General features: G+C 49.7%; 1 protein-coding gene across 5 annotated transcripts in view; it reads left to right on the forward strand.

Annotated features, from left to right (window-relative positions):
• The window catches only part of HSPG2 (heparan sulfate proteoglycan 2), a 166356-nt gene that overhangs the window by 58079 nt on the left and 92417 nt on the right, over positions 1 to 15860 (forward strand). For all 5 annotated transcript variants that reach the window (XM_027841414.1, XM_027841415.1, XM_027841416.1 and 2 more), the window contains exons 2-6: positions 2018 to 2156; positions 6015 to 6059; positions 12668 to 12777; positions 13019 to 13077; positions 15001 to 15161. In XM_027841414.1, coding sequence (XP_027697215.1) covers positions 2018 to 2156; positions 6015 to 6059; positions 12668 to 12777; positions 13019 to 13077; positions 15001 to 15161 — 514 coding nt within the window. The remainder of the gene's footprint in view (positions 1 to 2017; positions 2157 to 6014; positions 6060 to 12667; positions 12778 to 13018; positions 13078 to 15000; positions 15162 to 15860) is intronic.

Here is a 15860-nt window from a genome sequence, read left to right on the forward strand (position 1 = left end):
TATTTTTGGAATTGAAAAAAAGTATTAGGGTATAAAGGCAGCTAGGTGGCACCATAGTAGATAGCGCAGGAAGACTCACCTTCCTGAGTTCGATTCCAGTCCCAGGCATTTACTAACTGTGTGACCCTGGACAAATCACTTAACCCTGTTTGCCTCAGTTTCCTTATCTGTAAAATGGGCTGGAGAAGGAAATGGCAAACCACTCCAGTATCTTTGCCAAGAAAACCCCAAAAGAGGTCACGAAGAGTCAGACGCAACTGAAAAACAACTGAACAACAACATTAGAGTGTGAGCTCTTTGAATGTAGGCTCATTGAAATCACTCTTCTTGGTACAACTCCAGGGGCAGACAGGACAACAAGAATGACCTGAGGCAGCAATGGATATAGCCCTGGATCTGGAGACAGGAAGACCTCGGTTTAAATCAGGCTTCAGACTCTTACTAGCTGTATCACCCTGGGCAACTTACTTAACCCCTGTTTGCCTCAGTTTTCCTTCTCTGTAAAAGGGGGATGATAGTAGCACCTACCTCGCAGGGTTGTCATGATAATCAAATGAGTTAATATTTGTAAAAAGGGTTTTACAAACCTTAAAGTACTATAGAAAGACCATCAGTGATGGTGATGTGATATACACCATTCTCCCATGATCTGGGGTTTCTTCTTCTCCGGTCCTGTGGTTTTGAAAGCTGTCTGTTCCATGCCAGTGAGAGATTATGAGGACGTGTTATGGCAACATCTATTACCAATGTGCTTCAGTTTTTAGGGATCAGTGTTACGTTGGGGAGATTGTGGGCCACAGCTCGGCTTCTGGCAATGCCATGCATCCAGCATCATTTGTTGGTTGAGTTTTTGAGGATGTTTTTGAGGTCTGATTTGTGGTATGGGGATTTGTCATCCCAGACAGCAGCTCTCAAAGCCAGGAGGGACCTGGGTTCAGGTGTTGCATCTGATACATTCTGGTTCTTTGACAAGGGGTCAGCTTTGAGATCTCAATGCCTCTAGGAGGCCAGAGGGGTCAAACACTCTTGACTCAGACATCACTAGGAGTGCCCAAACCAGATTAAAATGTAATTGGGAAATATTTAACAAAATAAATAGAAATATAATAAGACATAGATAATGTTAATATGTGGTTTTTAATAAGTCAATCTGCAGCCCATAAGTGGTCCTTATGTGTACTTTAGTGGCCTTATTTCTATTTGAGTTTGACATCATTGCTCATTTCTATTTGAGTTTGACATCATTACATAGGTTGGGCTGGGGGGGTTGTCTGTTTTTGTAATGCAGGGATTTCTCACTGCTTGATTCCTAAGAAATAACAATCATCTGTTACATAGTGATGACTACTTGATTCTACTTGTCTAAGAAGGTGCAACATTCTTGCCACCTATAGTGATACGTTAAACAGTTTCTGCCACTTTTCTGTACTATCTGCAATTGACAAATAGTTCCCGGTCTCCTTAAGTATTGATAACTTTTCTGTGGTTTCCAGTCCCAATGACCTGGTTTGGTAATGCTGTCATAAATCCTTTCATTTATAAATGTTATGATTAATAATTAATATTATTATTAATATTGTGGATAGGGAGCCAGCCTCAGAGCCAAGAAGTTCTCAGTTGGGGTTCTGCTTCTGACACATAGTAATTGGCTGTATGACCCCGGGGCAAATTCCTTAACCTCTCAGTGCACTCAACAACTAAGTCTGTAAGTTACAGTGATGATGCTGGGCTGCGGTGGTAGGCGTTTTCTCACATGAGAGTCCGCCGTACCTATGAAATCAGAGGTCCAGTCATTATTATTGATGTTTTTCCTTCTTCTCTCCCTGTCTTTGCCCGGGCTGCCCACGGGCATCATGCCCTAGTCATATGGATCCCTTGGAGGGTGTTATTAGGGGATTTTGGTTGGGTGGGGGTGGGTTAGCCCTTGAAGGGAACAGGAGGGGAAAGAGCCCCCACTCAGGCTGTCTCTGAGTCCACAAAGAGGAGGCCCCAGGATTGACACTCTGGTGTCCTACAGGTGGTCCACAGTCGGACTGCGTATGATGGATTATCGCTGCCTGAAGATGCAGAACAGGAGACAGCGGTGGTCCGGCCTCGATGGAACTATTCCGACCTCTCTGATGATGAAGACCTGCTGGCCGATGAGGCCTCTGGAGGTGAGCGGGTTGGGCCAAAGGGGGATGGTTGGAGAAAGGGCCGGGAACAAGGGGTGACCCTCCCCCCAGGCTACTGTAAGAGAGCACGGGCCCAGACCTTAGCCTCCCTTCCTGTCCAAGGAACCTGTTAAGTTGATTGACAGTACAGTATAGTGAGCACTGCATTCTGAGTCAGAGGAGACCTGGGTCAGGTCCTGGCTCTGGGTGCATTTTGCTACTTTGGAAAGGTCACTGGCTCTCTTGGGGGCTCAGCGTCTATATCTGTGAAGAGGTTGAACTAGATGGTCTTGAGCAATGATAACTCACTTTTATATGACACTTTACAAATATGATCTCCTTTGATCCTCAAAACCCAGAAGATAGGGGCTATTATTATCCCTATTTTACAGATAAGGAAACTGAGGCAGCATCAGTTGCCCAGGATCACTCAGCTAGTAAGGGAAGCTGTATTTGAACTCAGTTCTTCCTAACCCCAGGCCCAGTGCTCTACCCCTGTGCCATCTCAATGCCTCAAATCATTTAAACTCTCTGGGCCTTATCTGTTGTTGTTTTCAGGTTTTTCTTGGCAAAGATACTGTACTGGTTTGCGGTTTCCTTCTCCAGCTCATTTTAGAGATGAGGAAACTGAGGCAGACAAGGTGAAGTGACTTGCCCAGGGTCACACAGCTAGGAAGTTTCTGAGGCTAGATTTGAATTCAGGTCTTCCTGACTCCAGGCCCAGTGTTCTATCCATTGTGGCACCTAGCCGCCCATTTTCTTGTCTGTAAAATAAGACAAATCAGGGCATCTAGGTGGCACAGTGGATAGAGCACTGGCCCTGAAGTCAGGAGGACTTGAGTTCAAATTTGGCCTCAGACCAAACATTTGACACTTAATAGCTATGTGACCCTGGGCAAGTCACTGAACCCCAATTGCATAAAAAAAAAAATAAATAAGACAAATCATTTATCCACTCTGGTCTCTATTTCTCCTCTATAAAATGAGGTTGGATTAGATGATCTCTGATGTTCCTTCCAACTCCACCCCCAAAAGACGTTTCTAATATCTTTTATATCTAACATCCTCTGCCATTGCCATCTTTCTAATACAGCCCTCATCTTCTCAGGCCTGAATGATTGCAGCGGCCACTGAGGGGTCAGCCCTCTTCAGGTCTGTCCTCCACCCAGCTATGAAAGTGATAGAACTCGAGCAGGTTCAACCTTGTCACGCACACTCCCACGCTCATTAAACTGCAGTGGCTTCCTATTGCCTCCGGGATCAAATACCCAGTGCTCTACTTGGCATTCAAAGCCCTTCATCACCTAGGCCCATCCTACTTTTCCAGTCTTCTTCCACCTTAGGAATTATTCGATCCAGTGACAAGAACCTCCAGGCCATTCCTTGAATAAGACACTCCAGGCATTTTCTCTGGTGGTTTCCCGTGCCTGGAACACTCTGACTTCCTTCAAGTCTTGGCTAAAATCCCACCTTCGGCCAGAATCCTTCCTGATCCCTCTTAATTCTGGTGTCTTCACTCTGTGGATTATCTCGTTTGTTCTGCTTATATCTTGTGCCCATATAGTTGTTTTCAGGTTGTCTTCCCTTTAGACTGGGAGCTCCCTCAGGGCAGGGACTGTCTTTTGCCTTTCTTTGTAACCCCAGCTCTTGGCACAGTGCCTGGCATCTAGTAATAAATGCTTATGGGCTGATTGTTTATTGACTGACTGAATGACTTTGTAACCTATTAAGAAGAATTTAAGCCTTTTCAAAAGGCTTTCTGTTTTTTTTTTCCTTTTCTTTTTTTTGGCCTGTGCTGCCTCATGGGGGTAACAAATCCCACAAATGAACTGCCCAAGTCAGGAGGACCTGAGTCCAAATCTGGCCTCAGACACTTGACACTTGCTAGCTGTGTGACCCTGGGCAAGTCACCTAACCTCAATTGCCTCACCAAAAAGCAAAAAAAAAAAAAAAAAAAGACTGCCCAGATGGCACAAGTTCTTATCAAATGTGGATATCCATCTATAATTTCTTCATTGTGGGAACTCCCTTCATCCATGTACAATGCAGCTCATCTCTGACACATTAGATAAGTCCCAGGGAGTCACTTGAGGCATGTATAGGTTAAGTGACTTGCCCGGGGTCATTCACCAGGATTTAAACCCAGTTCTCTCTGGTTCCAAGCCTGTTCCAAGAACAGGATTGTCTTGTTCTGTCCCCAATTCTGGTCAAGTGTTTATGGCCAGTCACCTCCCCTTTTAGCCTTATCTCCCTCCATCCAGCTGAGGGAGGCCCAGTCTTTTCTGTCTGGTCCTTTGCACTCCTTCCCCATGGCCCCATTGATTCCATGGTGTTCCAAACTTCCTCTAGCTCTGGCGTCGGCCCACCATCTGAAGGGTCGGCCCACCATCCTTTGCTGTTTCTCCTGCCTCACCCCGGACCGTCCTGGTATTTAAAAGTATTTAAAGACCCTCTGATCAGGGCTTTGAAGTTGACCTTGTGAAAAGCTCCCACGACCTCCTCCTCAGAGGCTGTTAGATGCCTGTCCTGCCCTGACCCTGCTCTGCCCTGGGGGCCTCCCTGGTCTCCTCCCTTGGGCATTTAGAGATGTTTATGAGATTTCTTCTCAGAGGACCTAGGCCTTCCTGCCCTACCCCAGCTCATTGCTGTGGCGGGGATGATTCATCAGTCACCAAGCGTTATATACTTGAATCTAGGAGAAGGTGCTGGATTTGGAGGCAGGAAAGAAAGGGGTTTGAATCCTGCCTCAGACACTTACTTGCTGGGTAGCCTTGGTAAGATCACTTGATTTCCCTGAGACTCAGTTTCCCCAATTGTAAACTGCCAGTATTAATACCCATCTCACAGGACTGTTGTGAGGATGAAACTGAATAATGAGAGCCAAGTACTTTGTCAACCTTCAAACACTGTAAAGAGGTCAGCTTGACAACCACAAAGATACAGGGGGATAGCGGAAAGGGGACCTGGGTTCAAATCCTGCTGTGATGCTGATGTAATAAGGGTTTGAGAACCTATGGCATCCTGGAATTTGTAGTTCAGAGGGATTCCCCCTCAGTATTGCACTTACTGCCTCCGTGACCTTGGACAAGTTACTTGAATTCCTGGGGCCTCCATTTCTTCATCACTATAATAAAGAGGTTGGACCATGTGACTTCTGAGGTTCCTTGCAGCTCTGTGACGTAGGAGGCGGAGGCAGTTATGAAGTGGATAAGGCCCGAGTTCCAGACCCACCTCTCACCCTGCCTGGCTGGGGACTCTCCAGCCAGCTCCCTGAGCCTGGAAGAGGCAGAGCAGGTGCTGACCTGCATTTGTGGAGAACATTTCTTCACCCCGTGTTCCTTATACCAACGAAATTAAAGGTGTGGTCCAAAAATCTATGTCAGAACAAGAGCACGTGGGCCTGGAGATCCAGGGTCAGATTGTGGCTTTGATACTCACATAGCTGGAAGGGACCCCACAGATCATCTGTTTTACAGATGAGAAAACTGAGGCCCAGACTGGCCTCAATGACTCGCCTAAAATCAAACAGTAGGTGAATGAGGCAGGATTCAAATCAAGGTCTTCTTGATCTCAAGGCTAACAGTTTGAGGCTTTCTGTCCCTTTAGGGTTTACAAGCACATTCCTTAAAACTACCTGCGTGGAGGAGGGTACAAAAATTACCATGTCTGTATCACAGCTTTCAGGTTTTAATTCTACGGTGCTGTCTAATCTATGATCCTTAAAATAATGAAATATTCTTGAGGATGTCATTGGGAGGAGTTGTTCCCTCCTCCCCACTAAAGCCTTTTAAATAAGGGCCAGGCCCCTATGCCTGGGAGCTTGCCTTCATCTCTTCCTAACTGATGTTTTGTTGGTTCCAGATGACCTTGGCAGTGGGGACCTGGGAAGTGGAGACTTCCAGATGGGTAAGTCACCAAGAAGATCATTTGAGAGCCTGCGCCCCAACCCAGCCCAGCCTTGCTTTCCCTTTCTGTCCTCCTTTTCTCCCAAGGGAAGTCCAAGAGACCAAAACTTTTCTAAGTCACCTAGGGACTTTTCTCCAGCTGGCCCTTGGAGGCAGGAACCTCCCCTGGGGAACGGACGTGGGTGATAATGGGTGATCGGCTTCAGGCGGAACTAACCTGAGGGGATGTTTTTCCCAAGGGGTTGGTGATGGCACCCGTTTTAGGCTGGGCCCAGGGAAACTGAGGTTCTGGCCCAAGGCCTCAACCTGCAGATGAGGCAGGAGCTAAAGCTCAAGACAGCTCTTAGTGCCAAGCAGAGGCCAAAGGCGTGGTGGTCGGTGCTGAAGGCTCAAAGGCCTGGTACCCTCCCACATGGGGCAGGGAACCTGAGGAATGGGTGTACAGTGTCAGGCTGCTCTTCTCCCCCTTTCCCTCTGGACTTATGGGAGCAAGAGACACCATAAATGAGGCGAGAGTAGACTGCTCTCAGGCCCTCCTTGCATAGGGTCCCCTGTCCAGAGAACAGGAATATGATTCTAAGGGCCCTCCCAGCTCTGACATTCTGTGTTCTAAGGGCCCTCCCAGCTCTGACAGTCTGTGTTCTAAAGGCCCTCCTTGCTCTGACCTTCTGTGTTCTAAGGGCCTTCCCAGCTCTGACAGTCTGTGTTCTAAGGACCCTCCCAGCTCTGACATTTTGTGTTCTGAGGGCTCTCCCAGCTCTCACATTCCTATGTTCTAAGACCCCTCCTGGCTCTGACAGTCTGTGTTCTAAGGACCCTCCCAGCTCTGATATTCAGTGTTCTTAGGCCCCTCCCAGTCTTAAATTCTATCATCCTAAAAAGTCTTGACAAGCCACCAGCTGCATTCAACCTCTGGGCTTGGGGACAGAAGGGGTGTGTTTGTCTCAGCCCATCTTCCCTGCCCTAGGGAGACAGATACAGGCCAAGCCATCCATCTGTCTATTCTCCTCTCCCTGGCTGCACTCCCAAGGACTAAGCCCTGAATTCCAGGCAATCAGGACAACTAAGATTCTGGATTAGGACAGGGGGGACAGGGAAGGCCTAGCTAGGAGCCCTGGGACACAGACTTTGTTTGCACTCTTGGTCTCCACCTTATTCCCCTCCTCCAAACTATTTCAGGACCCCAGGTAGGGAACAACCCTGTGAACAAGACCGAAGGAGCCACAGACATTTCCTGCCATTCCTGGGATAGGAGCCGTCTGACCGAAGGCTGTTCTGTGGTCAGGGTGCTGGGCACCGGGCACTCCGCCAGGCGATGATGACAGAGTTGGGCCATCCCGTGCATGGTGGGGGGAACTCCCTTGATGGTGTTAGCCCGGCTAGAAGCTCTCAGTTTTGCTTCCTGGCTGTCCTGAAGCCCTGAAGCAGGCAAGGGCCTTCTGGCTCAGTCTCAGTATGGCTCAATGGGGCTGTCCATTGGCCCGCTCCCATCAGCCCTGTTTTAGATGAGGGTTTGAGCATAAACGCTGGCCTTCTGACTCCTGAGGGTGGGGATTTGAGTTTAATAGGTCTCAGGATAGTCAAAAAGGCCATAACTAGGGCCTAGGACCTCTCAGGGCTGGGCCACTTCCTTCCGGGCCATCAATGTGGAGGACAATAGCTCCTGGGAAGAATGGACCTGACCATCTTGCTGGTCAGAAACCAGAAAGCCCTTGGTGCTGTAGACAGGGCCACAAGATGGGATTCTCCAGAAATTGTGGGGCAAAAGTGCCTTGCGGTTAAGGCAGTAGAGGAGAAGCTGGGCTTTCCATAATGCCCAGTCTGGTCGGTCCTTCTCCCCCACATAGCCTGTGCCCTGGAGCCCCTGGCACCTCTGCATCTTATGCGCATCCCAGGCAGGCCCCTTCCTCCCACCCTCCCAGAACGTGCCCAGACCTCACTCTCAGGCCTCCTCCCCTTTGCCTTAGTCTCTTTCCTCACTTTTTTCCCCCAGAAATCTTCCTGGGAAAACAGCTGCAAAGGGCAGGAGCCAGGCCAGGATGGAGGCGGTTTCGGGTGTGAGGGAAGGGGGTGGGAACCTCAAGTCCAGCTGGGGAACAGCCAGAGGCCGGAGCCAGTGATTGTGGGTGATTGTTTAGAGGAGGAGAAAGAGAATCTTCCCCACCTCCCCTGCCCGCCACCACCCTCCACACACCTGACAACTGCCGTTGAGTGGCGGCTGTCCTGGAGGTGGTCCCGCCTCCTTCTCCGCTCCCTGCACAGCTATGGTCAAATTCTCTCTTCCTTGCCTTTGCAGCCTCCGTTTCCTTCTCTCTATGGAGCCTCAGAAGGACTCCTCCCTTGCCCCAGATCTGCACACTCCCAGCCTCCCTTGGCATGCTCTCCTTACGGAGTCAGAATGTTCTCTCAATTCATTTTAATAAGCATTACGGAGGAGCTAATCTCCTGGCAAGCGGCTGTGTGACTCAGTGAATGCAGAGCTGGCCTTCAGTCCCCTCTCTGACCCATCCTGGCTGTGCAAACCTGGACAGGTCACCTTATTTCTCAGTACCAGGCCACCCTCTAGGACTGTAAATTACAGACCTGGCTCTCTGTCGGTAGAGAAAGTTTCTTCACCAAGATCTCCTTATACCAGGTCCAGTTTAAAAAAAAGATGTTCTTAGGAATGTACTAGGCTTTGTGTCTGCTTTTAATTTGTCTTCTCCTTATCTCTCTTTTCTGTAAAGATAGTCTTTTCATTAGGGATCTCTAAGCCCCTGCTGTAGCTCTGGATTTGTTGGAGAGAGCGACAGACAAAAACAGACACAGAGAAGGGGGGAGGGGCAGAGAACGAGAAGGGGAGAGAGAAGAGAGAGAAGGGGGAGAGAGGAGAAGGAGAGAGAGAGAAGGAAAGAGAGAGGAAAAAGAAGAAGAGGGACAGAAAGAGAGAGAGAAAGGAAAAGGGGGGGCAGTTAGGTGGCACAGTGGATAGAGCACTGGCCCTGAAGTCAGGAGAACCTGAGTTCAAATCTGGCCTTAGACCAAACGCTTGACAGTTACTAGTTGTGTGACCCTGGGCAAGTCACGTAACCCCAATTGCCTAAAAAAAATAATAAAAATTTAAAAAAAGGAGGAAGGGGGACAGAGAGAGAGAGGAAAAGGAGGAAGGGGGACAGAGAGAGAGGAGAGAGAGAAGGAGAGAGAAAGAGGAAAAAGAAGAAGGGGGCAGAGACAGGGGAGAGAGGGAGAGGGGGAGAGAGGAGAGAGAGAGAAGGAAAGAGAGGAAAAAGAAGAAGGGGGTCAGAGAGAGAGAGACAGAAAGGAAAAAGAGGAAGGGGGGGCAGCTCGGTGGCGCAGTGGATAGAGCACTGGCCCTGAAGTCAGGAGAACCTGAGTTCAAATCTGGCCTTAGACCCAAACACTTGACACTTACTAGTTATGTGACCCTGGGCAAATCACTTAACCCCAATTGCCTAAAAAAAATAATAAAAAGAAAAAAAGAAAGAAAAAAAGAAAAAGAGGAAGTGGGACAGAGAGAGAGAGAGGAAAAAGAGGAAGGGGGCAGAGAGAGGGGAGAGAGGAGAGAGAGAGAGACTGCTTTATTTTTCCCACCTCTGCATCCCCTTCCCCCTGTTTCTCTCTTCTTTTTCACTTCTCTCTGTTCTTTGTCCCTTCTGAGCCTGGAGGATCCTGGGTAGCCAAGACAATTGTCCCTGCCCCTCCCTTTCTTTTCCCCTCCCCTTCTCTCTTTTCCCCTCCCCCATCATTTATCCTTTGGGCAGATCCCAGCCCTGATCCCATTCCCCAGCCCCACCTGACAGATCCCTAGACTGGGCCATTGAGTCTAACTCCATCATTTGACAGAGGAACCCAAGTCTGTCTCCAAGTCCAGTGTTCTTTCAATAATATCCTGCTTCCTCCTACCCCAAGTCCAAGACAGTGGGGACAATGCATTTCCGTGCTCCATTCTCTTCCTCTCCACCCTCCCACTCTTGGGATTTAGATCACAGATCAGAGTGGTCCAGCCTTTCTGCCCAGCTGGCATCATTTGTCAGCTGATAGCTTCCAGGGATAGGATGAGGAGGTTGACTGGTTACCAGGAGCCTCTGCCATCAGCTTCACTCGCTTTTGTGGGGCAGGGAGGGTGGGCACCGCTCCCCAGAGTCTGCTGGCCCGAGGTCTGGTTTCCAGCGTGGGTGTCACTGGGTCCTCTTCCAGCCCTGTCTCTTTTTCATCTTCTCCTGGGGTGTCTGGGCTCAGCTCATCCAGGACACCGTGCAAAGGAACACAGATCTCTGATTTAGAAATAAGGAGGCCACTTCTGCCCTGTGCTGGCTGGGTGACCTTGAACTAGTCACTTGTGCTCTCACTCCATGCCCCAGGCACTCAAAGGACTAAGTTGCAGAGCCTGGCACTGCGCCCCACTGGCACAGGGGGTTCTTCACTGGGAACACCCTCCCCAGATGAAGGCACAGGTCTTGGTGAGAGGAAGGGAAAAGGTACTTTGATGGATGCTGATGATACAAAGACAGAAGTTGAGAGGCAGTCCTGAGTCAGGCAAAGCACCATGACTTGGAATCAAAGACCTGGGGGCCGGTCCTGGCTGTGTTGGGCAGCTCCGCGTGCGGGGCCTGGAGTCAGAAAGACATCTTCCTGAGTTCAAATCTGGCCTCAGCCACTAGCTAGCTGTGTGACCCTGGGAAAGTCACTACCCTGTTCGCCTCAGTTTCTTCATCTATAAAATGAGCTAAAGAAGGAAATGGCAAACTACTCTAGTTATCCTTGCCAAGAAAACCCCAAATGGAGTCACGGAGAGCTGGACACAACTGAACAACAACCTGGCTCTGCTGTTTAATAGCTGTGGGACCTGGGGCAATGCATATTCCTTCTCTGAGCCTCGGTTTCCCTCTTTATCAGAGGGTTGGACTGGCTGATCTCATGGATCCCTTCCAGCTTTAAATCTATGAGTCAGTGAACCCTAGGGAGTGGCTGTCCTTGCCCCAGAGGGGGAGGTGATAGAAGTAACCTCATCCTGGAGGTTTTCCTTCCCCACCCCCTTGCCCACTGCCCTTCTCAGCCCAGGGTAAGAAAGGGGCTTTGTGGGGCCCGGATCCTCCCCTCCTCCCCGGGGGAGCGGGCACATTCCTGGGCAGTTCTGGGGAGGGCCAGTGGGGCAGGCGAGTGGTCTGACTGAATGGGCCTTTGTGAAGTCCGACAAGGGGGCCTCTGTGGCCCGGGCCTGGGGGTGCTCTGCCTATGTGGCCTCCCCAGTGGCCCAATCTGGGGATGGGGGAATTAGAACTCTGGTGACACTGGTTTAGGAGTCAGAGAAACTGAATAGCAGCTCTGCCCCTTATTCACTGTGTGACCTTGGGCGAGTCACTCTCCTCCGAATCTCATTTCTGGTTCTGCATAAGCAGGTATTGAATCAGCCTCTCCTTAGCTCCCAACCCTCTGCCCTATTGGGGGCCGGGGGACAAACTTCACTTTGGGTCTCATGGTCCTGGGCTTCGTGTGTCCCCTTCTTACTCGCCATACTTCCCTCTCTCTAGCCCAGAGGATCCTCAGCCCAGGGTCTGTGAACTGGGTTTTCCCCCCAAATATTCTGATAAATGTATTTCACTATGTAATTGGCTTCTTTTGTAATCCTATACATTTTATGCATTTAAAAACTTTATTCTGAGCCTTTACCAGAGGGCCCAACGGGTCCGGAACACCTCAATATGTTAAGGAGCCCTCTTTGATCTAGACTGACTCTAACTCCCTGGACAGATGGCAGTGGGAGAGAGGGGGAGCATTGGCTGATTCCCTGACTGACCCCATCCTTTCAGTCACCACTGGTAACCAGAGGTCCTCCATGCCCTAACGCAACTTGGTTATCCTGGGAGCTAGAGGAAGCTAGCTCTGGGACTCAAGGACCATGGGGAGAATATTAATAATCATCATCATTATGATGATAAGAATGTTTATTATTGCATTTATATAGCTTTTTAAGGTTTACAAAACACTTTACGTTTTATCTCAGCTAGTAACGAATGTATTATGTGCTTTAGAGTTTGTGAAGCACTTTACATCTCATTTGAACCTCACGATAAGCTCGTGAAGATGTTGTTATTATCCTCATTTTGCCAAAAAGGAAACTGAGGCTGAGAGTAGGTAAATGACTTGCTCAAGGCCACACAGATAGTAAATGTCAGAAACGGGATTTTTTTTTTCAATTTTTATTTTTTAGAGGTAATTGGGATTAAGTGACTTGCCCAAGGTCACACAGCTAATAAGTATCTGAGGCTAGATTTGAACTCAGGTCCTCCTGACTCCAGGTCCATTGCTGTAGTCATTGTGCCACCTAGTTGCCTTCCATGGATCACAACTTTTGGGGTCCCCCAGATTGTATTCCTGGATGACTTTGCCCAGACCATGCCTGGCTAGGGGCACAACAGTGACCATTTTTCTCCTGGTTTTGCATCTGCATCCTGTCTCGGCTTAACACCTGCCCTGTGAGCTGTCTTAGTTCACGTCTTCTCTTTGGGCTGTCCCTTCCTCATCTGTCAATGGAGCTGAACTAGATGTCTCTAAGGTCCACTACCAGGTCCAAATTCTATCATTGCTCCATCTCTTTCCTCTCCCTAGTCTACTTCCGGGCCATGGTGAACTTCACACGGTCCATCGACTATAGCCCTCAGCTAGAGGATGCAGGCTCACAGGAGTTCCGGGATGTGTCCGAGGCAGTGGTGGATACGGTAAGGGCTTCAGGAAGCTGGGGATGGGGAGAAAGGTTGTGGGGATGGTCCTGGTGGCTGAGGACAGTGGGCCTAGAAGGGTTGTGGGGGGGTGGCAGGAAGGAAGGGGAGCAGTTACCTGTTCTTGATGACCTTCCCTGCATCAGAGAGCTTTGGGTGGGAGTGCAGAGGAGGATGTGAGGGAAGGGGGTCCCAAGCTGAGAACTTGCAAGAAGGCCAATGGTTCTGTGTTCCTCACCAGCTGGAGTCTGAATACCTGAAGATCCCTGGAGACCAAGTTGTCAGCGTGGTGTTCATCAAGTGAGAAGGGTCACCCTGGGCATGGATGGGGTATGGGAGGGAAGGGCGTAAAGGTACAGCTCCCAGATACTTAGGGTGGGGAGAACCCTTAGAACACAAGATGTCAGAGCTGGGACAGCCCTTAGAACACAGGATGTCAGAGCTGCAAGGGCCTTAGAACATAGAATGTTAGAATTTGGTTGATTGATGACAAAAGATCAGGAGAAATAATAAGATTTATAGTTGGAAGAGACCTCAGAGCATGAAATGTTAGTGCTATAAAGGGCCTTAGAAATAATCTGGCTTAATCTCTTTACATATGAAGAAACTGAACCCGTAGACGTTACAGGACTTGCCCAGGGTCACACAGTGATTTAGTGGCGGGGCCAGAACCTAGAGAAGATGGTGGTGGGAAACCCAGAGCATGGGCGGGTAGAAGAGAGCCAGCCAAGACAAGCAAACAACAGTCCTAGTTCACATCCTGGGAGCCCCGTGGAGAAGGGTGATGGGATTAATTTGCTGTAGAAGATAAGAAGAAGGGAAGGAGATTGAAGAGCAGGGCCCATCCTTTTTTTGGTGCGCAGTACCTTCTTTGTCCCCCATATTACCTCTTGAGCTTCCAGGTTATTCATCTGCAAAATGATGTGATTAGACTGGTCCTTTCTACCCTTTAGGACCTAAATCCTATAATCCTGGGAAATGGGGACTCATGTTGCTCCTACACTGTTAGAGGGGAAAGAATATGTGATCTGGAGTCAAAGGACCTGGGTTCAAATCCTGGCTCTGCCGCATGTGGGACATTGAGCCTCAGTTTCCTCATCTATAAAATGGAAGGGTTGGACTAGATGACCCCTGGGAGTTCAGATCTTGCTGGACTTGGAATCAGGAAGACCTGCCCCAGATTCTTTGCAAGCTATGGGTGACTCTGGGCAAATAAATCATTGGACCTGTTCCAGTGTCTGTTTCCTCCCCTTTTAAAAGGAAAGGTCTGGGGGTCAGCTAGGTGGCACAGTGGATAGAGCACTGGCCCTGAAGTCAGGAGGCCCTGAGTTCAAATATGGCCTCAGACCAAACACTTGACACTTACTAGCTGTATGACCCTGGGCAAGTCACTTAACCCCAATTGCCTCACCAAAAATAAATAAATAAATGAATGAATGAATGAATGAATGAATGAATATATAAATAAATAAATGAATAAATAAATGGATACATAAATAAATGAAAAAATAAATGAATGAAATGTTTGGCTTGGGTAGCCTCCATGGTCCTTCTAGCTCTGATTCTCTGATCCTTTTTAGCTCTAAACCAGTGATCCTAGGGCAGGTAGGTGTCGCAGTGGATAGAGCACCGGCCCTGGAGTCAAAAGAACATGAGTTCAAGTCTGGCCTCAGACACTAGCTGTGTGACCCTGAGCAAGTCACTTAACCCCAATTGCCTCCAAAAAAATAATAATGAAAATGAAAACATGAGAGAAGGAAAAACCCACAAGGAGCCTACTCAGGTGCTCAAACCTTAGTGTGAGTTTTCCTCTGGATGATGAAGGGATCACTGATTTTTTTTGGAGGCAATTGGGGTTAAGTGACTTGCTCAGGGTCACACAGCTAGTGTCTGAGGCCATATCTGAGCTCAGGTCCTCCTGACCCCAGGGCCAGTGCTCTATCTACTGCAGGCACCACCTAGCGGCTCCACGTTTTCATTTTTAAAAGGCCAGGCTTAAGCTGCCAAGGTGGAGTTTCAGGCTCCACTGTACGTGTGTGAGATCCCTTTCTTTGCTGGGGCAGCCTCTTAGTGCTTCTCACATCTGGTGGGCAAGTGCTGGCCACCCCCCAGGTGGAGCTTGGGCACAGGGGGTGCTAGACAGAAGCCCTCCCAGTTGGGGAGAGAGAGAACAGAGAAGGGCCCCGGAGCCTCCCCCTCACCTTCTCCCCACCCCATCCTCAGGGAGGTGGACGGCTGGGTGTTTGTGGAGCTCGATGTGGGCTCGGAGGGCAACTCTGACGCCAGCCAGATCCAGGAAGTGCTTTACTCGGTCGTTGCCAGTGGCTCCATCGCTTCCTACATCACCTCCACAGCTGGCTTCCAGTTCAGGCGCCTGGGAACAGGTAAGCAGGTTTCCATCCCTAGGCTGGGGCCCAGAGGGGTGGGAGAGAGAAGAGCTGGGGGAGGGCAACCCTGGCCCTCCTGATATTCCCACTCTCATCTCCTTGCTGGTGTATTCCAGAGGGGAGGTGGGTACCAGGGGCTAGGTTACAAACCCTAGCTGGGTCCATGCATTCTGGGCATCCCAGCAAAGCTACAAAGAGAGGATCTCTGCGGCCTGCCACAGGCTCCCCCACATTCCCCCACACATGCTGGAGGTTCAGGGGCCATGGAGCCTGGGAGGGAGGAACTCCCAGTCCCCCAGGAGGGCCAGTTACTGACCAACTCTTCCATTGCAGCAGAAACCCCGCCCCCTCCTGTTGCCATGGCTTCACCAGGTGAGAGTGGCACCAGCAGCTCCTATGGGCAGAGAGCAGGGTCCCAGGGAGCCACACTTCTTTGGCCCTTCCACGTAGTTGGGGGTCAGAAGTGCATGACACACTCTCTCTCCATCTCCCTCTGTTTGGCCCTCAGGTTTTCCTCTGCCCAGGGGCCCTAGCCCTTGTTGCAGGGGTGGGGAGGGGGCTTGTATGCCATGTTTTTGTGTCTGTGTTGAGGGGCCTCGTGTGCTGTGTGGAGCATGGGCCTAGCATGGGCTTTACCAGGGCAGTGGTAGCAGGGTGGGGCATGTGCTGTGTGTGTGTACCTTATGTGCCCTGTGT

Source organism: Vombatus ursinus, unplaced genomic scaffold, assembly GCF_900497805.2.
Source record: "Vombatus ursinus unplaced genomic scaffold, bare-nosed wombat genome assembly UNPS02014859.1, whole genome shotgun sequence".
NCBI classification, from domain to species: domain Eukaryota; kingdom Metazoa; phylum Chordata; class Mammalia; order Diprotodontia; family Vombatidae; genus Vombatus; species Vombatus ursinus.